The 27966-nt window shown below is 48.7% G+C and overlaps 1 protein-coding gene across 5 annotated transcripts; it reads left to right on the top strand.

Moving 5' to 3' along the window:
- On the top strand, positions 1–26633 carry IFFO1 (intermediate filament family orphan 1). Of its 5 annotated transcripts, none has more exons than XM_082206090.1 (9): positions 1–864; positions 15730–15790; positions 15882–15977; positions 17057–17197; positions 18291–18451; positions 20596–20716; positions 23908–24000; positions 25507–25637; positions 26307–26633. In XM_082206090.1, exons 1-9 carry the CDS (start codon positions 53–55, stop codon positions 26407–26409), a joined length of 1719 nt encoding a protein of 572 aa, XP_082062216.1. In that variant the 5' UTR covers positions 1–52; the 3' UTR covers positions 26410–26633. The 5 variants fall into 5 exon arrangements, with proteins under 5 accessions (XP_082062216.1, XP_082062214.1, XP_082062213.1 ...); XM_082206088.1 differs by having other exon boundaries at positions 18267–18451; XM_082206087.1 differs by having other exon boundaries at positions 18267–18451; positions 23905–24000.
- Positions 26634–27966: the final 1333 nt, after the last annotated feature.

Below are 27966 nucleotides of genomic sequence, written 5' to 3'. Positions count from 1 at the left end.
AGCCCGCGCTTCCCCGGCGCCGCCGCAGCCCCCCTGGACGGCCGCCGCAGCCATGAACCCGTTATTCGGCCCCAACCTCTTCCTCCTGCAGCAAGAGCAGCAGGGCTTGGCGGCGTCGGGGCCCGAAGAGCAGCACCCGTTCCCGGAGCTTTTCTTCCTTCCCGGCGAGCCCCCGCGGGACTTCTTCGACGGGGAGCTGGCCCCGCCGGCCTCCCTCGCCGCCGGCTCTGCCTTCCCGGCCCCGCCGGCCGCCATGGCGCTCCGCAACGACCTGGGCTCCAACATCCACGTCCTCAAGACCCTCAACCTGCGCTTCCGATGCTTCCTGGCCAAGGTGCACGAGCTGGAGCGCCGCAACCGGCAGCTGGAGAAGCAGCTGCAGCAGGCGCTCGAGGAAGGCGGCGCCCGTCGGGGCAGCCTGCAGCGCCGGGACCAAGCCGTGCAGACGGGCTTCGTGGGCCCCATACGCCCTCTGGGGCTGCCGCTGGCCGGGGGCGTCGGAGGCGGCGGCAGCAGCTGCAGCAGCCCCCGCTCGGTGGGGCTGGGCACGCCGTCGAGGGTGCTGAGCTCGCCCAGCTGCCACCCCCCGGGGGCCCCGCTGACGCCCACCTCCTCGCAGTCGCCCTCGCTGCCGGGCGGCACTTTCTCGTCCTCCTCTCGCTTCTTGCCGGGCACCATCTGGTCCTTCTCGCAGGCTCGACGGCTGGGGCCCGGCCTGGAGACCACCTTGGTGCAGGGGCCGGGGGTCTCCTGGGTGCACCCTGACGGCGTCGGGGTGCAGATCGACACCATCACCCCCGAGATCCGGGCGCTCTACAACGTCCTGGCCAAGGTGAAGAGGGAACGCGATGAGTACAAGCGCAGGTGAGGGGCTCGACGGGGCGGGCGAAGGCATCGTCGCGGTGGGTGGGTGGGCGCCAGCCGGCAAGGAGGCCAGTGCCAGGGAGGGGGAAAGCGATGGGCTGGTGGGAGCACTAGGAAAAGAGGCGACGAAAGACGGCTGCCGTCGCAGGAGCCTCTTATTTTGCCACTGTTTTTGTTTTTGTTCCGGGGCCAGGCCAGCTTTTGTTGGACGACTTCCTTCTCCTTTTCATCTTTGCTGAATTCGTCAGTTCCCGACATTGTGATGCGGTGCAAGTCATCGTGATCCACTTTTTCCACACATGTCAGCAAACATGCCAACTTGAATAAAATATTGGGGGGGGGAGAGGTAAGCTCCACCCCACATAATCGATCACAAGATGCAGAGCAGGCACACCATTTGATTCCCCCCCCCCAATTTTTAACATTAATTTTCAAAAAAAATTAGACAAACAAACATCTCAACCTTATTTGAACCAATCTTAGTAACATTGTTAAGTGACTTCCTCGTATCCCCCGGTTGAATTTCCATGTATATCATGCTAACAGTTTTCCCAAACCAATATTCTTATAAAATTAACTTAATCACTTAATATCTTTCTTTCTTTCAAATTTGCATGCACACCATTGGAATGGCAGTGCCCATCAACTTTAGGGGGGCCCAGCAGCCCCCTCAAATATTTTAGGCGGGTGGGCAGAAAGGACCTCGGCTCCCAGCAATTGGTTCCTCTGTGTGGCAGGACAGAGTTATAAAGAAGTTATATTATCTGTCCCGGTTGCTGCTGCCCTTTTTTCCTTTTTAGAAGAAGGGAGAGAAAAGCGAAATTAGGCCAAGAGCTATGCCCAACTCTTCCCTGCCACACTGAAGCATTTTGTGAGTCCCGTCTACTTCAGATTTCTATAACTAAGGTGTGACGCCAGCCTAACCCTTCAAAGCTCTACCACCTTTTTACCAGTTTGTACCTAAACATCCCCATCTTGTATAGAAAGCCAATGTTGGGCGAGTTCTGTGTCGCAGATGGTCACTCAGCTGACTTGCTGCGGAGAGAAGGCACAGAAACCCAAGCCTTTAAAGATCTTCTGTGTGTGCAGAATTCTTACTATTATTTGCAGTAGCCGCATATTATTTATATAGTGCCATCAGTGCACATAGCACTCTGCAAATGTAAACGGCAGATGTCGGCTTCGTGGCCGGAGGAACTTGCGGTCTGCATTTAGACGCTGGCTGGGAGTGACAAGGGATGGATGTGAACAAATGCATTTTTATACGTCCTGATGCTTCATTTTGCTTGGTGGCGAAGACTGAAGGAGCCAAGCTGCACACGACATGCCGGTATATCCTTTCTCTGAAAACTTTATTCCCTTTTACTGAGAGCAGCATCCAAGGTAGAGAAAGCTATGGCAAATGAATCAGAGAGGTTTTGTTTCTCTCTTCTCCTCCTCCTGCTCCTCCCAAAGGAACCCAGGGCGGCAAATAACAAGGGAAAAACCATACAAACACATTAAAAACTATTCCAGTGCAGGTGCAGATTGGGAAAGAGCACACAACTTGAAAAGGCTCATTTATTTATTTATTGTTTATTTACTGCATTTATATGCCACCTTTATCTTTCAAGGATCTCAAGATGGTCACATGGTTCTCCTCTTCCCCTTTTCATCCTCACAACAACCCTGGGAGGTTGTTGTTGTTTAGTCATTTAGTCATGTCCGACTCTTCATGACCCCCTGGACCAGAGCACGCCAGGCCCTCCTGTCTTCCACTGCCTCCCGCAGTTTGGTCAAACTCATGCTGTTAGCTTCGAGAACACCGTCCCACCATCTCGTCCTCCGTCGTCCCCTTCTCCTTGTGCCCTCCATCTTTCCCAACATCAGGGTCTTTTCCAGGGAGTCTTCTCTTCTCATGAGGTAGCCAAAGTCTTGGAGCCTCAGCTAGGTAAGGCTAATAGATGGTGGCTGGCCCAAGGTCACCCAGTGAGCTTCACGGCTGAGTGGGGATTCGAACCCTGCTCTCCCAGCTCCTGGCAGGTACCCATAACTTTTTCCTGAGTTGTGATGTTTTGAGCATGTGTGTGTGTGCGCGCGCATGCGTGCACACAGACACACAAGCAAGAGGTAAGCAACTTCTCTTTTCGTAAATGTGGGGAGTTTTGAGTTAAGCTTGTCTCACTCAAACCTGCCAGCTACTAAGATCATTCTCAGACATTCTCCAAGGAAGGCCACCATCAGTGACCAGAATCAAGGACCTCGCGGTGCCCACACATTGAATGCTCACTCCCAAGGGAGGCTTGCCTGGGGCCGACTCTGTTGCCCTTTTGGCACCAGGCAAAGAAGAGCTTCTTATTTTGCCCAGCCTGCTAAGAAGACTCTTTCCGATACGACATTTCTGTTCTGTGCTATAATGATGGTATATTCTGTCCCATTTTATTTATTAAACCCATGTTTAAACAAACAAACTTGTAAGCTGCCTTGTGAGTCCTTTGAGCTAGTAAAGCAGAGCACCAGATGCTTAAAAGAAAACATAGGTACTTTTAAAGAGGTAGAAAGATTTGCAGGGTTGGCTAAGTTCCAGGGTGTTTAAATATGCCAGAACTGCAGGTGCCTCTAGCTGGGCTTCAGTGAGGGGAACCAGGTTAAAAATCTGTGCCTGCTGCTCTTTTCCAGGCAATTGGGTTGCTGGGAAGAGGAACGATGAATTGCAATGCACTTTTGTACACTAGGGAAGGTACATCGCACAGAGGCTGATGAATGTCTGTGATCATGGGAGAGATAGAGAGATCCCTGTCAAAGCATCCTTTAAAAGAGTAAGAGGGACAACATAGGAGCAGCTGCTCAGAAACAGTATTTTTCTTTCTTTCAATGGGGCTACTGCTACTTTTGTTGGCTTTAAGCATGAAAGATACCAGGATGGTTGCATTATAATTGGCCAAGAAGTATTTGTGCCTCTGCCTCCTAGCTCCGTATTGTGACCAGTTGTGAAATTTCCCTGTGGATGTGGCGATGTTCCCTCATGCTGCTGCAAGGGAGAAGTGCCAGCTCCCTCTTCGCACGTTTCTCAAGAAGTGTGAGGCAGAAGATGCACAAGTCGTGCACGTTTCTACCATCTCCACTTCTTTGCAACATGCAACCTTTGCTCCTAAACTGTAGTAGCAGATCCATGGGAGAACATGGAATAAAATGTTAAAGCTCCAGAGGAAGGGGTGTTTTAACTCTTTTCATTCTGCTACATTCGCAGCTGAAATCATCCCTTGCCTTGTGGCTTTTAAACTTAGGAGGGGGGAAAACCTTTGCCCACTCCCCCAATGGGACTAAATGCAGCTTTGACAGGATGCAGAGGATGATTTAACTTGGATAAATAAGGTGAAGGTCAAGGACCCCTGGATGGTTAAGTCCAGTCGAAGGCGACTGTGGGGTTGCGGCGCTCATCTCGCTTTCAGACTGAGGGAGCCGGTGTTTATCCACAGACAGTTTTCCTGGTCATGTGGCCAGCAAGACTAAACTGCTTTTGGATGGAAACCAGAGCGCACAGAAACACTGTTTACCTTCCCGCCGCAGTGGTACCTGTTTATCTACTTGCACTGGTGTGCTTTCGAATTGCTAGGTTGGCAGGAGCTGGGACAGAGCAACGGGAGTTCACCCCATCGCAGGGATTCAAACCGCCAACCCTCTGATCAGCAAGCCCAAGAGGCTCAGTGGTTTAGACCACAGCACCACCCGCATCACATTCATTTGGATAAATAACAAGGGCAGAAAGGGTCAAGTAACGCCCTTCTCTTCCTGTCCCACTTTTTCTTTTAAATAGTTCAGCCTTGAAGCTCCCATATCCTATCTTTTTTGTTTACTGTGGTTGGGGAAGGAAAGCGAAGAAGAGTTATGAGTAGTGTAGAGAAAGTTAATAGAGGAATTATTCTTCTCCTCCACAATGCAGAAGTCAGTTTAGGACAGGTTTTGTAATTATTATTATTATTATTATTAAAGTGCTGAGCATACATAGTGCTAAATCAGAGCCTTTCCTGTGAAATATCCCTGCCTGGTCTTCATTGATAGTGTTGCTATTTAACAATCCCTGTGCCTAATTGTTACAGCTGCACAATCACAGAATCATTAGGTTGGAAGGCACCTCAGAGATCATATAGGCTAACCCCCCTGTCCACTATGGGAAAGCTACTTCAGACTACAACAGCCCTGATAGGTGCCCATCCTGGCTGTACTTTTTAAAAAAGAGTCCACCTCCTTTTGAGGCAGTCCATTCTGTTGTCAAGCAGCTTGCACCACCAGCAAGTTCTTCCTAGCATTTCATCCAAATCCATTGTCTTGAAAATTGAATGCATTGTTCGGGGTCCTGACCCTCTGGGGCAACAGAAAACAAGTTAGCTCCAATGCTTGTGCCACAGCCCTTCAGATAGTTGGCTGTCATGGCACTGCTCAATCAACTCTTTGCCAGGCCTAGGCATCCTCTCCGGAAAGGACTCCATCTCTGCGTTCATCAGCGTTGTTCATGCCCACCTTTGGCCAGGCTCTGATTCATCTTCTTCCTTCCCAGAACTGGACATTACTCCTTGCAATATATTGTTTGCCTCTCTTGCCAGAAAGGCTGTGAAACTCCCTTGCACGGCCTCCTTACTTATCCAGACAAGATTAGAGGCAAGCTGATGATAATCCTGGCATAGCTGGATCAGAAGCGAGTGCTTTGATGGGATGGAGCCAATTGCCGCTCACTGAGCCTCCCTCACCCCCATATTTCCCCCCACATAAAGCCCGGATCGCTTTTCCGAAGGTCATCCTTGTTAGGATTTACATGATCAACCTTTGAGAGCTGTTTCTGGTGGAAAGGCAGCAGTTAAATATTCATACATGTGTTAAGAAAAAACAGCTTTGGGACGGGCCATTTCAGAAGCAGCAGATTCTGGTCCTTAGCCATTCCCTCGTCTCCTTCTCTGCTCCAAATGCACATTCACCCTTGCAAACGTATTGTTTGGGATCCTATTCTGTTTATGTGTGTGAATGTGGCAGGTGAGAAGAGGAAAGCATCCTGGCCCTGCTTCCATTACAGATTCCCCACTCATTCATGTTTCATATGTTCATGTTCGTAGAGCATGAGACTCTTAATACAAGGATTGTGGGTTTGAGCCCCACGTTAGGCAAAAGATTCCTGCATTGCATGGGGTTGGACTAGATGACCCTCGTGGTCCCTTCCTCCTCTTCTGTGAGTCCATGATGTGTACTTAGCCTAGGTGCCTGTGATGCTTTTGGGGTAAATTCCTGGAGACAAGACCAGCCTATGACACATGGACCTGAGGCAGAAAACCAAAACGGCATCTTCTTTCCATTAACTAATGCACAGTACAATTTACCAGGATGCCTTTTTCTGCTCCAGAGAGGAGGAGCTACAGAGAGGGTTGCAATATCTCTGCACGCACATATTCTGCCTGTTTCCTGTGTCCTTAGCGACAGCCTGACGCAAGGTGATCTGCTGAGGGCAGCTGTCCTGGTAACAGAGAGGAAGTGATGGCAAACCGTTCACCTGCTTAAACGATCTCAGCCATGCTGTTGTTAAAAACAGAGGGGAAGGACCAGTGAGAAGAGCAGCTGGAAACACTGAACTGCACTGGGTACATGGGGAATTCGGACACATGGGCTGTGCACGTGAGAGAGAATGTTTGTGCGGAGCTGTACGATGCTCGCGTCTCTCATAGCGAGATGATAATTGCAAAGAGCTTTGTGCAATTAGGGAAAGCACTAAATAAACACTAGGAAAATATGCTGACATGCGGCATCATCCAGGAGCCAACCAGTTACTGAAAGAGCGGCCTAATAATTGAACTACTCCCTCCTTCCCTTCCTTCCCCTCACTTGTGATATCCTAAGGGAAAAGTGAATTCACTAAATGCCTTGGTGTTTGGAGATTTCTCTCTGTGTGTGCGTTGGAATTTGCAAAGCTGCAAAGCTGGCAAAGGGTCCAATGCAGAGAACCGAGATGACTGTGCAGAATGGCTGAGCACCATCAATGCCAGCAGAATAAACATTTTTGGAACAGGGAGGGATTTTAAAAGGCCATCTGCTCAGTCTCCCTAACTTCATTAAAGTTCATTACAAAATTAAGACTTATTAGATGTGTGCTTCCCCCCACTAAATTTGACCACTCTTTTGTGACTTAATTCCTTTGTATTTCATTCAGCCTGAGAATAGCAATGGTGAAGAGGAGCAGTTCCCCCCCCCTGACTTTTTTTGACAGAAAGGAGGACACCTCTGAACTTTGTATTGATTGATACAATTTTGAACTACCACGGATTCTTTCAGAGGATCCCGAGAATTGCAGCTTTAGTTGTTGTTGTTTAGTCATTTAGTCGTGTCCGACTCTTCGTGACCCCCTGGACCAGAGCATGCCAGGCACTCCTGTCTTCCACTGCCTCCCGCAGTTTGGTCAAACTCATGCTGGTAGCTTCGAGAACACTGTCCCACCATCTCGTCCTCTGTCGTCCCCTTCTCCTTGTGCCCTCCATCTTTCCCAACATCAGGGTCTTTTCCAGGGAGTCTTCTCTTCTCATGAGATGGCCAAAGTATTGGAGCCTCAGCTTCAGGATCTGTCCTTCCAGTGAGCACTCAGGGCTGATTTCCTTAAGAATGGAGAGGTTGGATCTTCTTGCAGTCCATGGGACTCTCAAAAGTCTCCTCCAGCACCAGAATTCAAAATTGCACCATAATTGCAGCTTTAGTATTCACTGAAAATCTGTGGGAGATCTTTAACAGCCCCTGCCTCTCATAGTAATAGTATTCTCAGGAGTCCCTAGGGAGATCTGTTGCCCCTTACCCACTTGTCGATCTGTGTGTGCATCTGAAATACCAGGGACTGGAGACAAAGGAGAAAGAGCTGATACTTCCATGCTTTGCTGGTGAGCTTCTCTGAGCCACCAGCCACGGCTGGAAACCGAAGTGGCCCCGAATATGATGTACCAAAGGGATTCTTATAGTCTAACACAGGCATGTGAGTGAGGAACATCAGAGGTATCTGGGAAATGCCCCAGATGAAAGCTTTATAGGAGACTTTAAGCTGCCCTGTAGACATTTTAAAGGTAAAGGGACCCCTGACCATTAGGTCCAGTCGTGGCCGACTCTGGGGTTGCGACGCTCATCTCACTTTATCGGCCGAGGGAGCCGGCGTACAGCTTCCGGGTCATGTGGCCAGCATGACTAAGCCGCTTCTGGCGAACCAGAGCAGTGCACGGAAACGCCATTTACCTTCCCACTGGAGCGGTACCTATTTATCTACTTGCACTTTGACATGCTTTCATACTGCTAGGTTGGCAGGAGCAGGGACCGAGGAACGGGAGCTCACCCCATCACAGGGATTTGAACTGCCGACCTTCTGATCAGCAAGTCCTAGGCTCTGTGGTATAACCCACAGCGCCACCCGTGTCCCTGTAGACATATTACATGATAGCTATTGTTGCCTCCAAACTAGCTCTCTGAAATTTGCTGCTCTCAGAGTTACATTACAAGTACCTTGCATCCTTCACCTATAGGATAGCTCATGAGAGACAAGACTCTTAATCTCAGGATCACGGGTTTGAACCCCACATTGGGCAAAAAAATTCCTGCATTGTAGGGTGTTGGACTAGACAGCCCTCGTCGCCCCTTCCAATTCTATGATTCTGAGTGGATAAACTCTAAATCTGGAGCTAGCTAAGAGCTGAAAGCTGTTCAGACTCAACGTCCCGGACTGGAGTCAGCTGTTTTCTATTAGGGTTCCTGTTCCATCCTTTCCCTTGTTGCTCTGAGTTGATCATGTCTTGAGGGAATGAAGGTTCGTTGGCAGAAAGGCCTCCTGTTGTTTCAGCGGCTTGGTCTCTTTGGGGAATGGTTCCCTGCACCTCTTTCGCCCCTCCCTTTCGTCTTGCAGCTTCAAAAGCATCTTCCTGGGAAGGAGGGAGATGTGGGGTCACTCAAGGAAACGTCTGCTTGCCTGGGCTGCTCTGCTTCGCCTGGGCTGGGCTGAGGGGGGAGGAGGGAACGTTGCAGTCGAGACTATTATTAGGAAATGGTGCATTGCAGATGAGAGTGCGAATGGGGAGGTGGAGGCGGGCGCTGCGGGATGGGGATCAGGAGACGAGGCCGGATGTGAAGGAGGCTTAAGAGTCGCCTTCTGATTCCAGTCAGATCAGTGTTGCTACCTAGGAAGCGTTTACTCCCATTTTCAGCAAAGGAAGCTTAAGGTACCATTCCTAACGTTGGGTCAAGGCAGGACAGGAAGTGTGTCCTCTCGTCCCAGATCCGAAGAACCAGTAGAGAGCGAACAGGAGATCATTTCGGAAGGGCCAGGGTGGAAATAGCCGAGATAAAAGAACTGAAATAATAGTTTTCAATACTGAAACCAATTCCTAGCATTCTGCTCCTCAGTGCTGGGGCCAACCAACAGAACTCAGGATGTGGAGAGAGATTCCTCTCTCAAAGTGTTGCTCTTTGTGGGCAGGAAATGGGTACAGACTCTGCTGGTATCTCTGACTACGTCTACTTTATTATTATGAGTGTTTTGACTGTACAAATGACTGCTAGACCCTTTGTTAAAGAGGAAGTGGGGGAGTAAAGCAGCACATTCTGGGATGCTCATATCCTCCAATGTTCATCTGATGAAATAGGGGTATACTATTCCATGATACTAACGATGGTAATAATAATACCCTGCCCATTGGACTGGGTTGTCCCTGCCACCCTGGGGAGGGGGCTTCCAACATATATAAAAACATAATATCAAGAGGGAGGACAAGAGTATAGACCCTCCCAAGTACCCCTATTTTCCAGGGACTGTCCCAGATTTACAGGAGCCGCTCCGGTTTCTGATTTGATCCCAGAATGTCCCTTAGGACATCCCTCTTTTCTTCAGAGAAATGTTGGAGGGTATGGAGTTATGCAACCCCCCAAGCCAAGGAGATGCAACCTTTAGAAGGCATCTGAAGACAGTCCTGTATAGGAAAGGTTTTTTTTTTTAATGTTTAATGTTATATTATGTTTCTGTATATGTTGGAAGCTGCCCAAAGTGGCAGGGGCAACCCAGTCAGATGTGTGGGGTATAAATATTATTATTATGATGATTAAATAGGACATCCCTATTTTCATTGGAGAAATATTGGAGGGTATGCGCCTGGATCTTCCTCTACCTATGGCAGCTATGTTGTACTCACCACATAGATGGAACATAGCAAGATGTGCAAGCAGAAAAAAATGCAATACTCCTGATAATGTGGACGGTCAATTATAGCTTACGGCCAAATAGCAATGATTATTAGGTGAAATAATCACCACATGTCTGAAAGCAGGATTGCAACCTGAATTGGAATATCTCAAGATTACTAGTCCCCACCCTCTAATAACAAGCATGTGCTATAGTTATTATTAAGCTTTATTTATAACACATAATCTCAAAAAGCAGCTCTCTCATGCTTTTTTAAACATAGAAAGGCAGCCTGTACCTAGATATCTTTTGTGCTGCCATTTGTTTTGATAGCATGCTATAGATAGCAGGCCATGGATTCGGGTTTATTTTTCCTAGGACAGGAGAATGAAGTATCCTTAAACAAATTTTGCAGAAACGACATGTTTTCTTCTCTGGAGACGCAAGCTCTCTGCCTGTCTCTTCTTCCACATTTCGCCTGCCTGAGTCACCCTTCCTTTCTCATATTCTGCCTCATTTTCTGTGCTCCTCCCCAAACCATGAGTAATCGCCTGTTTGTTTTTGTCCTAAATGGGTGGGTGAGCAGGCAAACTCTTATGGCATATGAAGCATTTGGCTAGAGGTTTGCCAGAAAAGAATTCCACTTATTTTAGGCAATGAGAAATGCCAGCGCAGGCTGTTGCTTCTGGAAGGAAGGAGACTTTTCAAGCTGGTTATGGGAAGTACTAAAAGGTTTCTGGGAGAGGGGAAGAACAAGCTTTCACGAAAGCCCCTGGAGATAAAGATCAAATCGACGTCTGAGCAGATTCTTTCTCCTCCCAGTTTCCACAGATAGAAGACTATCTCTCCAGCCAGTTTAGTGGGGCACCACAAAGCATTACAACACAGATGCTGATCTAGTTATGAGATATATGAGATGCACTTGTACCTCCCCTGGCTGTGTGTGTGTAATAACCTGCTTTTATGTGGGAATCTTGCAAGAGAAAAGCTGATTTGGAAGGCAGGAAAACCTTTGCCTCTGAAACCATTTATTAATGGGCTGGAGGAAGGAGTTATTATTATTTTAAATATTTTTAGCTCACCCCTTAGTAAAATGCAAAGGTACTGGAGTCAATTCCACATCAGCAAACCTATATCAAGAAATTCCCTTCATATCAGCTAGACCATGGGTAGGTAAACTGAGGCCCAGGGGCCGGATCCAGCCCCATCGCCTTCTCAATCCGGCCCGCGGACGGTCCGGGAATCAGCGTGTTTTTACACGAGTAGAATGTGTCCTTTTATTTAAAATGCATCTCTGGGTTATTTGTGGGGCATAGGAATTCGTTCATTTTATTTTATTTTTTCAAAATATAGTCTGGCGCCCCACAAGGTCTGAGGGACAGTGGACCAGCCCCTTGCTGAAAAAGTTTGCTGACCCCTCAGCTAGACCTTTAAGCTGCTTGCCTAGACCGTAAGACACTGGCCAGGTATGCTTTCGATACAAAGAACCAAGGAACTCCAAAAGCGGTTTGTGATAGAGGGGGATTGGATGTAGCTGTGTCTTCTATTTGAAGAAAAAATGTTGACAATCCTGTTCTGTGCTTCTAAGGCCTTTGAGGGCATCTCAGTCTAGATTGTGGGATGTAAACACAGGAGCAGTCAATGACAACATTCCTAGAGTGTACATGTTAGAACATGGGGAGGGATGTCTGTCCAGCAAGCAGGTAAACTTCCTGGGGATGGACTTCCTCCGCATGTGACCAGAGGTGGGTGTGGCCTCACCTGTGCAGGTAATGACAAAAGCACAGGGCAGGCAGCCATCTCTCTCTCTCTGCCATCTTCCTTCGATGAGGAAACATCTAAGGATGCTCTCTTGGCTCCCAGCCAAGAGAGGAGATAAGGACTATCTTGCTACAAGATAGATTCTGAATGTATGTAACCTTTTTAAGCCTTCTGGGATCATGTTGTGAACAGAACGTGAGTAAACTCTTTTATACTTTTATAAAGACTGTGTTGTGTCTTGTATTTTAAGAGGGAACAAAGGGGAAATTACCAGAGAAATTATTATAGAGGTTCTAGCGAACCTGTGCACACGTTACCGTTGCGAACTTAAAGGGGAATGTCTATAAACTCTGCTGATATTTTGGGAACTTGTTAGCACAAGTTGGATAAGGATATAATTAGTCAATATATCCTCTCCTGCACCCCAGAACATTCCCACATAGATGACCTATCAGTTTCCTTTCCACTCTGGACTTTATGAGTTTTAGAGTTGGAAAGGAAGCTGAGGGTCATCTAGTCCAAGCCCCGGCAAGGCAGGAATATGCAGCTGTCCCACGCAAGGATCGAACCTGCAACCTTGGTGTTATCAGCACCATGCTCTAACCAACTGAGCTATCCATGCACTAAGTGCAACCTTCTTTTCACCAACCGCATGCAACATGTTGAGCATCAGTGGCTGAGTAGATCTGAAGGGCATAGAATGAACTAGCATATCTTTGCCGGAGCGGCTCAAGTTAGCAAAGCATAAGGGTGTTTATTTAAGGTATGCCCTGCAGTTCAGTTTGCAGTGAAGCCCCAGAGCGGCTCTTTAGCATGACAGCAACGTGAGCTGTCCCACTCAACTGCAATATTGCAAAACCTCTTGCAATGATAAACCTCAGTAGGCTTGCTAGAGCGGTCCAGGCCAGTGCAGCTGTGGACAGATGGTTTCTATAACAGCAGCCAAAGATTTACAACCAGACTGTTTTTGTGGAAATCTGAACATTTTGTGTTCCTCCTGCTTTTAAACCAACCTACTTCCCTCAAACGAAATGATCCAGAAATGTAATACTTCTACTGCTCTTTCTTGTTGCACATGAGATATGGGCCTCTGGAGGGAGGATTGTGGCCACGTTGCTCCTTCTCTTGTCCTGCTGTTGCACTGCTTTGTGTCAACCCAGATTCCTGGTTTATGTTCCCCAGGAACAGTAAACCATAGAACAAACCTGGGCTACAGCTCTTGATTTATCTGGAATGAGATAAGTCATGAGCTCAGTTTGGGTGCAATGCTAATAAATAGTAGTAGTAGTCGTAATAATAATAATAATAATAATAATAATAATAATAATAATAATAATAATAATGGTTTAAGAAACAGTAGTGCGGCAGCAGCTGGACTAGCAAAGCAACAGCAATATTTTCTCTTGGAACCTGTTTCATTTCTGCTAAGCCATAGTTTGGTTTGGCATTTTGTGCAAACTGGGCCGTTTTATGCTGAAATGATCAATTTTTACTATGGAAATATGTTTGATGTTAATTTCTCTCCACCCCATCGCCGCCCCAATTTTATTTTCAAAATATTGCAACAGCATCCAAGCTCCTGTTTTCTTAAAATTTTGGACCAGGTAAGCCACATTCTGCAACAAGAAAAGCAAGGTTCTGTTACTTGCAATGCAAAGATACCACCTTTATACATTTATTTATCTGGTCTATTTTGGGGGAAATCCTGCAACGTGTTTAAGTCTTTACTCCACTAACTATACATTGGAATCTACTTTGGATCAATACTGAGTCAAATTTAAATGACAGGTACGGACTTCAAACCGGTTTTGGACGATATATCGCCCAGTCCACATGCATTCTCTCTTTCAAATATGCTTGCAGACACACACTTCCCACAGTTGATCCATGCGGATCCGCTGATCAGGGAGTTACCAGCACACACACAAACACACACCCTCTTTGCTCCTCAAATGTTTGATATTGTGACTGGGGAGGACAGTTTGCATCACCAACAGGGCGCTGGGCTTTTCTCCCAGTAGGACTGCGTGTTAGTTGGATTCCCACCTCCCCTCCCCCCTCCCCCCGCTGCTGCCCAAGTTGGTTGAGTCTGGGGGGGCCTAGAACTTGAACCCATAGCTATGTATTATTTATTTATTTATTTATCCCTCTCCCCATTCTTTATGATCACACTTTCATCCAGGGATGTCGAATAACTTAGCAAAAAAAATATATCATTCAGTCGAAAATCGTAACAATAGCATGCATCAAAATCATCCTCCTATTAGTTATGCATAACAGTATATACTTTCGTCCCTACTCATTTATCCTAATTTTTTCCCTTCCCCTTCCTCCCTCCCCTTTAACCCCTTTCCCCAAAACTTATTCTCTCTTCAGATCTTTAACCATGTGCACAGATTACTGTATTTTTTGCTCTATAAGACTCACTTTTTCCCTCCTAAAAAGTATGGGGAAATGTGTGTGCGCCTTATGGAGCGAATGCAGGCTGCGCAGCTATCCCAGAAGCCAGGAACAGCAAGAGGGATTGCTGCTTTCACTGCGCAGCCATCCCTCTTGCTGTTCTGGCTTCTGAGATTCAGAATATTTTTTTTCTTGTTTTCCTCCTCCAAAAACTAGGTGCGTCTTGTGGTCCGGTGCGTCTTATAGAGTGAAAAAATACGGTATTCATTCTAGTTTGGATGCTTGGGTTGGCTTCCCCCCGTGCTATCCAATTCCTATAACTTGTCCATTTATTCAAAATCTTTTGACATTTGTTTTCCCATGTATCTTCTGTCATTACCTGTTCAAATATATCCCCATAGCTATATGAATCCCTGTGTAGTGCACGTCCATGCATAGCTATCTGGCAGCAGTAAAATGCCACTCGGTAGGCCGGGGGACAGCTGAGTGCCAGCTATAGTTGTGAAGGAAGGAAGAGGGAATGCAAGCCTTGGGCTGCCCAAAAACTGATGAGGTTAGACATACCCAGCGGCCTGATCCTGCAGAGCAAAGGAAGGAGAGGCAGGGCTCATCTGTCGATGTGGTTTATTCTGTCTCTTGCAGTTGCTAAACATAGTTTGTGGTCGCTCTCTTCGGTTTTCGGCCGGTGGGATGTGAATTCAGAGCAGCAGGGTTAAAAGCCTGTGTGGCAAAGCCTACCAGCTGTCACTGCGGCACATTCCAGGGGGTGCCTCTGCTTCCGTGCCAGTCCCTCCCGCGTAGCACAAATCCCGTGCAAAACTTCCTGTGCCAGCACCGGTTTCGCCAGAGGGAGGGTTGCACCTGTCCTCTCAGCAGTAAAGATAAAGGGACCCCTGACCGTTGGGTCCAGAGCAGCGCACGGAAACACCGCTTACCTTCCCACTGGAGTGGTACCTATTTATCTACTTGCACTTTGACATGCTTTCGAACTGCTAGGTTGGCAGGAGCAGGGGCCGAGCAATGGGGCCCCTGTCGCTGGGATTTGAACCACCGACCTTCTGATTGGCAAGTTCTAGGCTCTGTGGTTTAACCCACAGCGCCGCCCACGTCCCCAGTGTAGGAATACTAAAGGTAAAGGGACCCCTGACCATTAGGTCCAGTCATGGCCGACTCTGGGGTTGCGGCGCTCATCTCGCTTTATTGGCCGAGGGAGCCGGCGTACAGCTTCCGGGTCATGTGGCCAGCATGACTAAGCCACTTCTGGCAAACCAGAGCAGCGCATGGAAACGCTGTTTACCTTCCCGCCGGAGCGGTAACTATTTATCTACTTGCACTTTGATGTGCTTTCGAACTGCTAGGTTGGCAGGAGCAGGGACCGAGCAACGGGAGTTCACCCCGTCGCAGAGATTCGAACCGCCGACCTTCCGATCGGCAAGTCCTAGGCTCTGTGGTTTAACCCACAGTGCCACCCGCATCCCTCCTCCCAGCAGAGCCTGGTGCAAAAACAAATTGCCATGTCTTTGGTCTGTTTGTCTCGGCAGGTGGGAAGAGGAGTATACGTTGCGCGTTCAACTGCAAGACCGAGTAACTGAGCTACACGAGGTGAGAATTACCCCTTCCCCTCCGACTCCCTGCATCCTGGCCCTGGGTCTCTCCAAGCGCTGACCTGTCTATATGTCTACCTCTCCCCTAGGAGGCCCAAGAAGCAGAAGCGTGTCAGGAAGAGCTGGCGATGAAGGTGGAGCAGCTTAAAGCAGAGCTGGTCGTTTTCAAGGGGCTGATGAGCAATGTGAGTCTACGTACTGCATCCCCAAATGTGCACCCTGGTTTATTTTGGACCACAGACGGCTGGCAAGTGAAGACGTGCAAACTGGCATAGTCCACAGCAGGGTGGATTTGATTAGAATCAAATTGTTTCAAATCATTTTATTTTTTTTAACAGAAAGACTAATTCTTGCTGGTATCATCTTGACAACCAGGCAGAGTGGATAAAAATAAATGCTTTAAAATATATATATATCAGATTTAAAAAAAAAAAATATTTAAATTTGAATCGGATTTTTAAAATAAAATGCTTTTGGAGGAAAAAAATAATTCTCCCCCTCTCTGCTTAGCGCCCCTTCAACGAAGCGGCAGGAGAAACGGAGCCCCTTCCATTTCTCCTCCTGCTTGGCTGAAGGGGCGCTGCACAGCTCTCCCTCTCTGCTGAAGCCAGGAGAGTCTTGCTCTCCCGGCTTCAGCAAAAGGAACCCGAATTGAGAAGTGCTCAATTGCACCATGCACATTTGCAGAAGCAATGCCTCTGCCTACGGACTTTTTGGGTTGCGGACGGACCCCCAGAATGAATTTACAGTGGTGCCCCGCAAGATGAATGCCTCGCAAGACGGAAAACCCGCTAGACGAAAGGGTTTTCCGTTTTTGAGCTGCTTCGCAAGACGATTTTCCCTATGGGCTTGCTTTGCAAGACGAAAACGTCTTGCAAGTGTTCCGATTTTTTTTTGCTCCCCCCCCTTTTCTAATCCGCTAAGCCGCTAATAGCCTTTTAGCCGCTAATCCGCTAAGCCTTTAATAGCCGCTAAACCGCTAATAGCCGCTAAACCGCTAATAGCGCTAATCCGCAAAGCCGCTAATAGGGTTGCTTCGCAAGACGAAAAAACCGCTAGACAAAGAGGCTCGCGGAACGGATTAATTTCGTCTTGCGAGGCACCACTGTAATTCGTATCCAGAGGGTCCACTGTATTGTCACATTAATCCAAACAAAGCCTATGTCTGCAAGCAGTCCGTTCATAAGGGTACAGAGGACCTTACGTAACGATGCCTAACTTTCCTTTCTTCCCCCCCTCCTCTTTTTCTTGTGCGCTGAGCCAGAATCTTACCGAGCTCGATACCAAAATCCAAGAGAAAGCCATGAAAGTGGACATGGATATCTGCCGGCGCATCGACATCACGGCTAAACTGTGTGACGTCGCCCAGCAGCGCAACTGCGAGGACATGATCAAAATGTTTCAGGTGAGAGGCACCGGCCCCATTTCCCACCTGTGGGGAAGGGCCACAGCGCCCCCCCACCTTTCCCAGGGGGAACGGAACCCCCCTGCCACCCAAACCTCATTCCATGTATTCACCTCAGTCCCCGGGGGAAAACCGGCAGGCAGTTTGAGGCTAGCCTTCACGAGACCCTCTGTGAGGATGTGCGGTAGGAACCCTGTACCCCCACCCCACCCCTGGTCCCTGTCATCAGTGGCGTAGCGTGGGGGGCACAGGGGGGGCCGGCCGCACCGGGCGCAACATCTGGGGGTTAGGGTTAGGGGGCGCAAATCCACGGGTTAGGGGGCACAAATTACTTGCCTTGCCCCGGGTGCTGACAACCCACGCTACGCCACTGCCTGTCATCATCTCTTCAGGGCCCCCCACCTCAGTCTCTTGGCAGCCCCCGTCAGGGAAGCAGCCGGAGAGGGAGACATGGTGGAAGTGTTTGTGTGTGTGTCTCTCTAACACCGTCTCTCCCCTCTCCTCCCCGCCCCCTTTCTCTCTCTCTTTCTTTGTCTTATTCACTCACTCACTCTTCTTTCTCTTGCTTCCCCTATAGAATCAGTTGGTTAGTTGTTGTTTGTTTCTGTTCTTCATTGAGCTGGAAAACTATGCGAGTTAGAAGCTTTTCTGTAAAAAAAAATAAATTAAAAAATATAACTGTAATTCCCGGCATTTTCCTCTTTTTCCTTCTGGACACCTCTGTCTTAATCTTGTCTTCCCAACGCCATCTTTGGGGTGTGATTGGAGTTCCCTTTACTGTGAACCCTCATCAGATTCCATCTTTCCATTGCTTAGTTTTTAATTTTTTAAAAAATAGAAGTTTCTAAAAATTGCATTTTAGCCATCGCACCATCTTTAACCTGGTCATAATAAGCCCGTCTCTCTCTCTCTCTCTCTCCTCTCTCTCGATCTCTCTGTTTCTCTCTTTTGCTCTCTTCCTTCCTTCTTTCTCTCTCTCTTTCTCCACATCACCCTACACCACCCCATTCCCTCTCCCATCTCTTTCCACCCACCCACCTCCAACCTCCAACCCGACCTCGTTCTGTAGTCTCTGCACTTGTCTCCCATTAAGGTCCCAGCCACGATGGGGCGGAAGCGGGAGAGGAAGCTGGTCAGCGACGAGGACACCTCCCTCTCCGAGAGCGAGACTTCCAAAAAACTCGAGGAGGAGGAAGAGGATGAGACCACCGCCATGAGCATCAATGAGGAGATGCAGAGGATGCTGAATCAGCTGTGAGTTTATCCCTTGCTTCTGGAGTTACCTTCAAGTAGGGCCAAGTTACTGGTTAGGGATTGCCAATCCAGCCTTTGGGGGACGGGACAAAACAGAATCCTCCGTGGCTGAGATTAAAGGTAATAGGTAAAGGGACCCCTGACCATTAGGTCCAGTCGTGGCTGACTCTGGGGTTGCGGCACTCATCTCGCTTTATTGGCCGAGGGAGCCGGCGTACAGCTTCCGGGTCATGTGGCCAGCATGACTAAGCCGCTTCTGGTGAACCAGAGCAGCGCACGGAAATGCCATTTACCTTCCCACCGGAGTGGTACCTATTTATCTACTTGCACTTGGATGTGCTTTCGAACTGCTAGGTTGGCAGGAGCAGGGACCGAGTAATGGGAGCTCACCCCATCGCGGGGATTCGAACCACCGACCTTCTGATCAGCAAGCCCTAGGCTCTGTGGTTTAACCCACAGCGCCACCCGCGTCCCTTTTGTCCACTGAGATTGCCAGACCACAACTCCCATCAGGCCTGTCCGTGGCTGATGGGAGTTGGGAGTCCGACAACATCTCAACATCACCACATTGTGCTACCCTTGTGATTACGTTTTGCTCCCTTTCTTTAATTTAAAGGAGGAATAATCCTGGGGATAGGTCTTATAAGAGCATTACGTGGGGCTACCATTGAAGGTGACCCGGAAACTCCAGAATGCGGCAGCTAGACTGGTGACTGGGAGTGGCCACTGAGACCATATTACACCGGTCCTGAAAGACCTACATTGGCTCCCAGTACGTTTCCAAGCACAATTCAAAGTGTTGGTGCTGACCTTTAAAACCCTAAATGGCCTCAGCCCAGTATACCTGAAGGAGCATCTCCACCCTCATCATTCAGCCCAGACACTGAGGTCCAGCTCCGAGGGCCTTTTGGCAGTTCCCTCACTGCAGGAAGTGAGGTTACAGGGAACCAGGCAGAGGGCCTTCTTGGTATTGGCAACCCTATGTGGAACGCTTTCCCATCAGATGTCGAGGAAATAAACAACTGTCTGACTTTTAGAAGACATCTGAAGGCAACCCTGTTTAGGGAAGTTTTTAGTGTTTGATGTTTTATTGTGTTTTTAATATTTTGTCGGGAGCCACCCAGAGTGGCTGGGGAAACCCAGACAGATAGGTGGGGTATAAAAAAATTTGTTGTTGTTGTTGTTTAGTTGTCTCATGTGCTTTCAAAAAAGGCAAAGGACTTCCTTGCAGTCTGCCTTATCGTCACAATCATTCTTGGGACACCTGCCCTAAATTAGTGACTAAATGCCATCCAAATGTCACATTTATGAAGCCTTCATTTGCTAGATGAAGCCAGCTTTCTCGCATGAAGGACTGCCTGAAGGAGGAAGGGTGGTGGTGCAGCTGTCCTGGCCGCTGGACCTAGCATCCGATCGAGAACATCTTTCCCCCCCCCCCAAAAAAAAAAATTATTAGTTTTCACAGTATTATAAACAAACAAATGAACGCACAAGACAAACAAACATAAATCATAGCCTTATTGAAAATTACACTTATTAACTTTGTTAAGTGACTTCCTCGCTTCCCCTTGGTTGAATTTCATTGCATGTCCTTTTAACGGTTTTCCAAATCCCAATTCTTATGAAATTTAACTTACACATTAACATCCTTAAATCTTCACCTTATGGAATTAAACATATTAATTCATCACTTAACATAAATAAAATCCTAAGCCAATTAAGTATCTGCAAGCTATTTTCAGTTAATTTAACTTAACAAATTTAACTAGATAATCATTAAATTTATTCCACTCTTCCTGATACTCCTCCTCCTTCTGGTCACGGACTCTTCCAGTTAGGTCGGCCAGCTCCGAAAAAGCCATCATCTTCATCTGCCATTCTTCTATCATTGGTAATTCTTGGGTTTTCCACTTTTTAGCTAACAAAATGCGAGCAGCAGTTGTGGCATACAAATTTTTTTTAACATCTTTCTTGGGGATTCGATCGAGAACATCTAAGACGGCAACTCCCAGAACTGAAGTTGCCGGGCTGGTCCCTCGCAAGTCAGTCCCAGTACAGAAACGTAGCAAAGTCTCTCCTCCTATTGCTTCTGGGCTTGCCTGCCCACCATCTCTTTGCTGATAATGCGGTTCCTTTGCCCCCAGGAGGGAGTATGACTTTGAAGATGACTGCGACAGCCTCACCTGGGAGGAGACTGAGGAAACGCTGCAGCTGTGGGAGGATTTCTCTGGCTATGCTATCGCTGCAGCTGAAGCACAGGGGGAGGTAAGCGAGTGGCCTCTTTGGAGCTCCTCCTCTTGTCAGTGCACATTTCCACGCAAGACCTTCTCCACTGTTGAGTGGGTGCTTTGAGTCGTGCTTGGAGGTTGGGCACAAAACCAAACCCAAACCAGTCAGAATTATTGGCCAAGGGATTCATAGGTTTCCTTGGTTTGCAGAAGAAGGTGTCCTTGTTTTGCTTCTTAAGGAAGGGGCAGTAATAATAATAATTATTATAATTGTTAAGTTGTGGGTGAACGTATCAGACGACACAGCGATTCTTCAAACAGCTCTTGTTTATTCAGAACAGAAGTGAACTGAAGGGTTCAGTCAGCCTGCTTATATAGAGCTCCAGTACAACGTAACTGTAACAATTTTCTAAAACTATCCAATCACTGAACGTCTCGATCCCTTATTTGCATAACTATCTACAGTATCCCCCTGCTGGCCCAGGGTGAGAACTTCAGTACATAACAATAATTATTATTTATTATTTATACCCCGCCCATCTGGCTGGGTTTCCCCAGCCACTCTGGGCGGCTTCCAACAGAATATTAAAATACAAGAATCTATTAAACATTAAAAGCTTCCCTAAACAGTGAGCTAAGCAGGGTGTGAGGCCCGGCCACAGGGCAAAGCCTTGCGTTTAGAGGTTTTGCCCACAGATCTTGAAGCGGGTGCTGTCGAAATCTGACCCACTAAGGCTGAAGGTACACAATATCAGAAGCGCACTCCATGCTGGAATAACGGTTGCCCTTCTCACGATTTTTTTCCTCTAAAAAAATGTTGAGGGGTACTCAAGAAAAATCACCATTTTATAGTACAAATCTCCACTTTGTCCACAAATGACGCTGTATCACACAACACCGTCGTCTCATCTTTTGTTTTTACAGAGTCACCATTAACTTTACACTTCTTTGCTGGCTGTGATGATGAAAAATAGTAATTTTCCTACTCATACTGAAATACTGGTCCTCAATGAGGCCAACATTTCATCAGTAAAACACCACACATCCACATTCCACACTGCTTCACACATTAAACGCTCACTTCTGTCTGAGACTCGGGAAACACCGGGAAAGGAAATGAAGCCGCCATCAGGGGTAGCAATGGAACTGACAATTCACCGTGCTAGAAAAGAAACACTTTTTTAAAAAAAAAATAGTTTCTTCTTCTGTTAGATTCACAAAATGTTTAGGGGTACAAGTAATCCTTCGTCCAGGAAAAAAGCACTGCACTCTTACGTTGTAGAGTACAATTTGCCTCATGCAATGCACACTGCTGTGGCAGCCTCTACCTTTTGTGCATCTCCCAATTTGGTTCCCCCTTCACACTTTTTTCCCTTTTCAACCTCTATTTCCTTCTTTTCTGCCTAATTCCTCTGTGCCCCCAAAACGGGCCTAAGGCCATTCACAGCAAGGGAAGAGGTTTCCCAGCAGGCCAAAAGCCCAAGCTGCCCTAAAAATGAAGGAAGAAAAGGAGAAAGGAACAGTCTCCATCACTGCTGGTACACAGAAAGGGGGCAGCAGAGGGTGTGCCATGGGTAGGGGGTAGTTTTCGTTCACAACTTGCCAGCCAATCCAGAATGAGACCTCACCATGAAAGATGGGGGGGGGGGGGTTATCTCTTTGCTTCAAAGTATGGTCCTGATCCAGACCAAGCCCATTTCTCGGGCAACATGCATTAGGAAAAGTTGCCATTAAAGCAAAGAGGCCTGTTTTGCAATGCAAGTTGCAAGCACAGGAAATGCTTTCTGGATCAGGACCACAGTAGAGGAGAGGGTCAAAAACCCTGATCCAGTTTGGGCCCTTTGCAAAAAAAAGGCCTATTGGACCTCTTTTTCTTCCATTGCAAACCGCAGGCATGGGATTTGCCTGTGCGCATGTGTAAGAATAAGAATAAGAATAATTTATTATTTATACCCCGCCCATCTGACTGAGTTTCCCCAGCCACACTTGGGCAGCTCCCAATAAAGCGTTAAAAACAATACAGCATTAAGTATTAAAAACTTCCCTAAACAGGGCTGCCTTCAGATGTCTTTTAAAAGTAGGATAGTTGTTTATTTCCTTGACATCTGATGGGAGGGTCTTCCACAGGGCGGGCGCCACTACCGAGAAGGCCCTCTCCCTGGTTCCCTGTAACCTCACTTCTCGCAATTTCTTCTCGCAATTTCTCTCCCCAGAAATGTCCCTGATCTGGATTGGGAGCAATTCCCTCCAGATTAAAAGAAACCCAGTGTCAGGCGTGGAGAGTTCTCTCCTCCCCCAGTAGCTTCATAGGCAAGAACCACAAGCAGTTTGTATTTTATAGTCCTTTGAATTGAGTCATCTGGTTGCAAAGCAAGAATCCATGTCTCTCCACAAAGAGAGGTGTTGGCTACTCTGAGCCCTTCCCCTTCTGTCCCCAGCAACATCCCAGGCGCCAACGCGAAGTTCCACCCCTCTGCATTCTCTGTTCTCTTATACGGCTGGACCTGCGAGCCTGAGAGGAGCGGGGATGGCCCAGGCTCCCTAGGGAAGTCTCTGCTGGCTGTTCCCTCCTTTCCCCCTCTTCTTCCACTATCTCGTAGCTCGGCAACTCCTGGGGAGGCTGTGCAGTATTCTCCCCTCTCTCCTACTGAAACTGCTGGGGAGAAGGGGGGCAAATCGTTCGCCTCCTCCTCCTCCTCTGAGAGAAGCTGATCTGGCTGAGGATACCCTTCCCACTCCTCCTGTTCCCACCATTCCCTGACACCCAATGAAGCTTCCTTCAGCTAATACCATGGGTTGTCTGGCTCCTGCCTTCTATGCCACTATGTGCTCTCAGCTGATGTGCCGGCTTGCCTCCGCAATGGAGGGGGCCGCACCGTGAGAGGTGCTCACGCCATGCACACGCACTGCGCTGCTTGCACGCATGACGTGAGCATGTTGTGTGGTGTGCGCACGTCGCTGGATATTGAGGGGGCCCGGTCCCCTCCTTGAAAATTTAGGCGAGGAGACGAGGCCCCTTGGGCCCCCCCCTCCCCAGATGGCCCCCCTGATTCTCAGGTGGAGTGATGAACTCTGTCAACACACTGTAAGTGAGGCTGTGAACATCATGCGCTTTGTAGCCTGTTGTCCTTCTGTGGTGATGGAGGCCGTGTCGTTTTGTGTCACTGATGGGCGGCAACCGCTCTCTTTCTTTCTTTTTGGGGTCACTGCCACCTTCCTTGCCAGCAGCCAGACGACAGCTTGGAGAAAGTAATCAAGGACACGGAATCGCTCTTCAAAAGCAGGGAGAAGGAATATCAGGAAACCATCGACCAAATTGAGGTGGGGGAAAGAAGAGTGTGCAAGGAAATAAATGCTGGAGATGAACTATTAGCTCCCTGCCACCGCCCGAAAAGGAAGGAGACCCATGGGGATCAGGGTTAGATGGTCACATGGCTTGGTGGGGGCTGGCTCAGCTCAGGGGGGCACCTAAGGGGGGGCACCGGTGGCATCTTGCAGCGCCGGATTTAGGGTGGTTCACCCTCACAGGGCACCAAGCCGAAGGTGTACAAAATTGAGAAGATTCGCAATTGAAAAGATCCATTTGGGGGAGCCAAATTTTGGCCTCACACACGGGGCTATATTGTGAAATATTATACCAAAGCCCGTCCCAACATCTGGCAAATTGCAAAGATCAATGGGCAGAGGGAATCCCATTGCCTCCCTCACAAGTTCTTGGGTGAATAATGGAGTCCGGGGAAAGGGGGAGCTTTGTTCTATGTATCTACTCAGGTCTTTAAATGTTTTTCCCATTTAACACCCCTTATCCTCACTGCATTTGATAGTACAGAATGGAAGAAAGGGCTTGTATATCTCAGGGATTATACAGGGAGGGGCAGACAGGTCTCCCTCCCAAAAGGCTTCCTGCTTCTCAATTCAGCTCTAAATTGTAGTTTGGAATTGTTTTGTTCTTGCCAATAGGAAGGTCGGCAGTTCAAGTCTGCAATGGGGTGAACTCCCGTTGCTCCTTCCCAGCTCCTGCCAACCTAGCAGTTCAAAGCACGCCAGTGCAAGTAGATAAATAGGTACCACTGCAGTTGCGCCAGAAGTGGTTTAGTCTTGCTGGCCTCATGACCCAGAAAGCTGTCTGCGGACAAAAGCCGGCTGCCTCAGCCTGAAAGCGAGATGAGTGCTGCAACCCCATAGTCACCTTCTACTGGACTTAACAGTCCAGGGGCCCTTACCTTCATAGCTGTCAACATTTTCCTTTTTTAAATGGAAATTCCCTTATTCCGAATAGGATTCCTCGCAAGAAAAGGGAAAAGTTGACAGCTATGTTTACCTTTAAAAAGGTAAAGGGACCCCTGAGCATTAGGTCCAGTCGCGACTCTGGGGTTGCGGCACTCATCTTGCTTTATTGGCCGAGGGAGCCGGCGTACAGCTTCCGGGTCATGTGGCCAGCATGACTAAGCCGCTTCTGGTGAACCAGAGCAGCGCACGGAAACGCCGTTTACCTTCCCGCCGGAGCAGTACCTATTTATCTACTTGCACTTTGATGTGCTTTCGAACTGCTAGGTTGGCAGGAGCAGGGACTGAGCAACAGGAGCTCACCCCGTTGCAGGTATTCGAACTGCCGACCTTCTGATCGGCAAGTCCTAGGCTCAGTGGCTTAACCCACAGCGCCACCCGTGTCCCTTATGTTTACCTTTACCTTTTACCTATCACACAAAGTTAAGAGTTGCATCCAGCAGACATGGGAAAGGGCTTTTTTTTTTTTGAGAGGGGGTGGATCTGAATTGCTATTGGCATGATGAAATGATGTGCCTCTGAAACTCCTCTCTTCCTCAGCTGGAGTTGGCCACAGCAAAGAACGACATGAACCGGCACCTGCACGAGTACATGGAGATGTGTAGCATGAAGCGAGGCCTGGACGTGCAAATGGAGACTTGCCGCCGCCTCATCACCCAGTCAGGTGACAGGTGAGCTCCTCTAGCGGAGATCTAGGCCAGACCCTAGTCCTTGCTGTGGGAAGGGTACACCGGTGGGAGGGGGGCGTCTGCAGAGCCTTGTCGGTTGTCTTCCCTGTTGTGGGAGGGGAGGGGAGTGTGTGTGTGTCCGTGGGGGGCGGGCGGGAGGCGGAGGCAAATTTGGGCTGGATTCTGAGTGATTGGCTGTAACCCCCCCTTGCAGACTTACAGGAGTTGTGTTTCGTGCCATGTGTCTCTAGAAGGTGACGCAGTTCCGACAGGCGCAGTCGCCGTCGAAAGAGAGCTTCGGCCGGAGAAAGAGAAGCATCGCCGACCCGCTGGGCTTTTTTGGCACTGGTTCATGGGACAATAAATTCAGTGCAGCGCTGGGCTTGGGGAGGATGTCCGTGCTGTGCCCCCATTCCCTCTCAACCCTGGGCTTGGCAAGATTCCTAAGGAAGCTCCCTCACGCCCCCCCATGCCCCCCCTCTCTCTGTGCCCTGCAATTGCATCTAGTGTAGCCAGAATCTGACTCCCTCTCCGTTCCAGAGCGCTCTCTTGTGCTTCCTTCTCTGCCCGCCGCGAGCCTTTGTTACAGGCGCCCACTGGACCCTCCCGCCATGTGTGTCCCCCCCCCACAGCCCTAGTGCGCATGTGACCCCCGCCCTTTTTTTCTTTCAGAAAATCTCCTGCTTTCACTCCGGTCTCGAAAAGTGAATCGGCTCCAAGCGAGGAAAAGGAGGAGTCCGATCGTGACCTCCCAAGCGATGCCTCCATAAGATAATGAGGGGGGAATCTGCCCCCTCTGCATCTCTCTCCTGGCCCAGGAGTTGTGACGTGCCGTTGGGGGGGTGGGGAGAAGCCATGCCCTCGCTGTGGCTGTGCCGGACGGAAGGGAACCAGGAGCCCCACCCCGCTAGAGTCCTGCCACACAATCCTGCCTCCGCAATCTGGAGGTGCAGCTAGATAAGTCGGCCATCGGGAGCCTGTTCCTTCCTCCTCCTCCTCCTCCTCCTCCTCCTCCTCCTCCTCTCCTCTTCTGCCCCTCTGTACTTATGTGGGCTTTAGTGGGGCAGCACAGTGGTGTAGCGTGGGTTGTCAGCACCCGGGGCAAGGCAAGTAATTTGCGCCCCCTAACCCATGGATTTGCGCCCCCTAACCCTAACCCCCAGATGTTGTGCCCGGTGCGGCCGGGCCCCCCTGCACCCCCCACGCTACGCCACTGGGGCAGCACCCGCCTTATTGCATCCTCTACTCCTGGGTTCTGCCTCAGGAAGGCCCCCCCCACCTCGCCACCTAGTATATGTGACTTGCCTCCCCATGCTACACACACACAAGCCAAACTGGATCCGTTCCTCTCTGCAAAACTTGAACCTCATCTCGGTGCCAAGTGGGCTTAAAGACTGGACTCTGTTCTCTGAACAGGCAGAAGTGCATTTGGGCAGCGCGCCCCCCTCCCATCCCAAGACCACGTTGCCCCCCGACAGCAAGAGCCTCTCCTCGTGCGGGGATGAAGAACGAGCCGCGGTCTCCTTCGCCTCCACCTCTCCGCCCTTGCGTTCTGCTTAGTCGCGCTCCCGCGGCGCAAACCATGTCTGCGATGTGCTATGTCTGGAAACGAGGAACATTAAATGGATTTGACGTCCTTTTCTACGGGCTGTTGTGCGCGTGAGATTTTGTGAGCTGCGCGGCGGGTGCTGCGGACGCGGGAGCTCTTGGTGCAGGTATTAGGGGAAGCCACGGTCTGTTCTTTCTTTAAAAAAAACAATTTTATTAAAGGTTTTCAACATATAATGCAATAAAAACATAACGAAGTTAATATCTAGAGAAAGCTAAATAATAAAAAAGGAAAAGAAAAGAAACAAACCTACACAAACACAAATTTTTATATTCTATCAACTTTCTGTCCTAATCTTCAATTCACAAACAGTGATCCACATCTTCCCAGTTCCCACCTGGGGCAGCTCCCATCTTTCTTGGGCTCACACTCTGAGAAAAACCACTATGCTGTCACTCACATAGTTTTCTAGCCATCTTTTCTCTGTATGTATCTTCATATCATTTTTATAAGTAATTTTAATATTAATAAAGAATGATCCAAAACTAAATAAGAGAGAGGGGGGGTACTTCCACTCTTCTACCGTCCAATTGTATAGAATACAGATATTTCCAATATTTGGCATAAACACTCCATAATAACTCCCAGCTGCAGCTTTCTGCTGTCTGCTAAGTGAATGGCCAAGTTTTCAGATCACCCCAAATTTATTCAGTGGCGAAAATCAAAGAGGGATTTGGAACGCTCCTGAAGGATTGCTCCACCCTGGGTGAATAGGCAATAAAA

This window comes from Podarcis vaucheri (assembly GCF_965113315.1).
Source record: "Podarcis vaucheri genome assembly, chromosome: 17".
Taxonomy (NCBI): Eukaryota; Metazoa; Chordata; class Lepidosauria; order Squamata; family Lacertidae; genus Podarcis; species Podarcis vaucheri.
Note: the sequence above shows the minus strand (reverse complement) of the source record. Positions and strands in the feature narration are given on the sequence as shown.

What these genes read in the sequence shown, in the direction of transcription:
- IFFO1 (XM_082206087.1), top strand. Translation starts at nt 53, where the DNA reads ATGAACCCGTTATTCGGCCCCAACCTCTTCCTCCTGCAGCAAGAGCAG. An exon ending in CAGCTGAAGCACAGGGGGAG is followed by an intron (nt 20,717 to 23,904) that starts GTAAGCGAGTGG and finishes CTTCCTTGCCAG; the next exon opens with CAGCCAGACGACAGCTTGGA. An exon ending in AAACCATCGACCAAATTGAG is followed by an intron (nt 24,001 to 25,506) that starts GTGGGGGAAAGA and finishes TCTCTTCCTCAG; the next exon opens with CTGGAGTTGGCCACAGCAAA.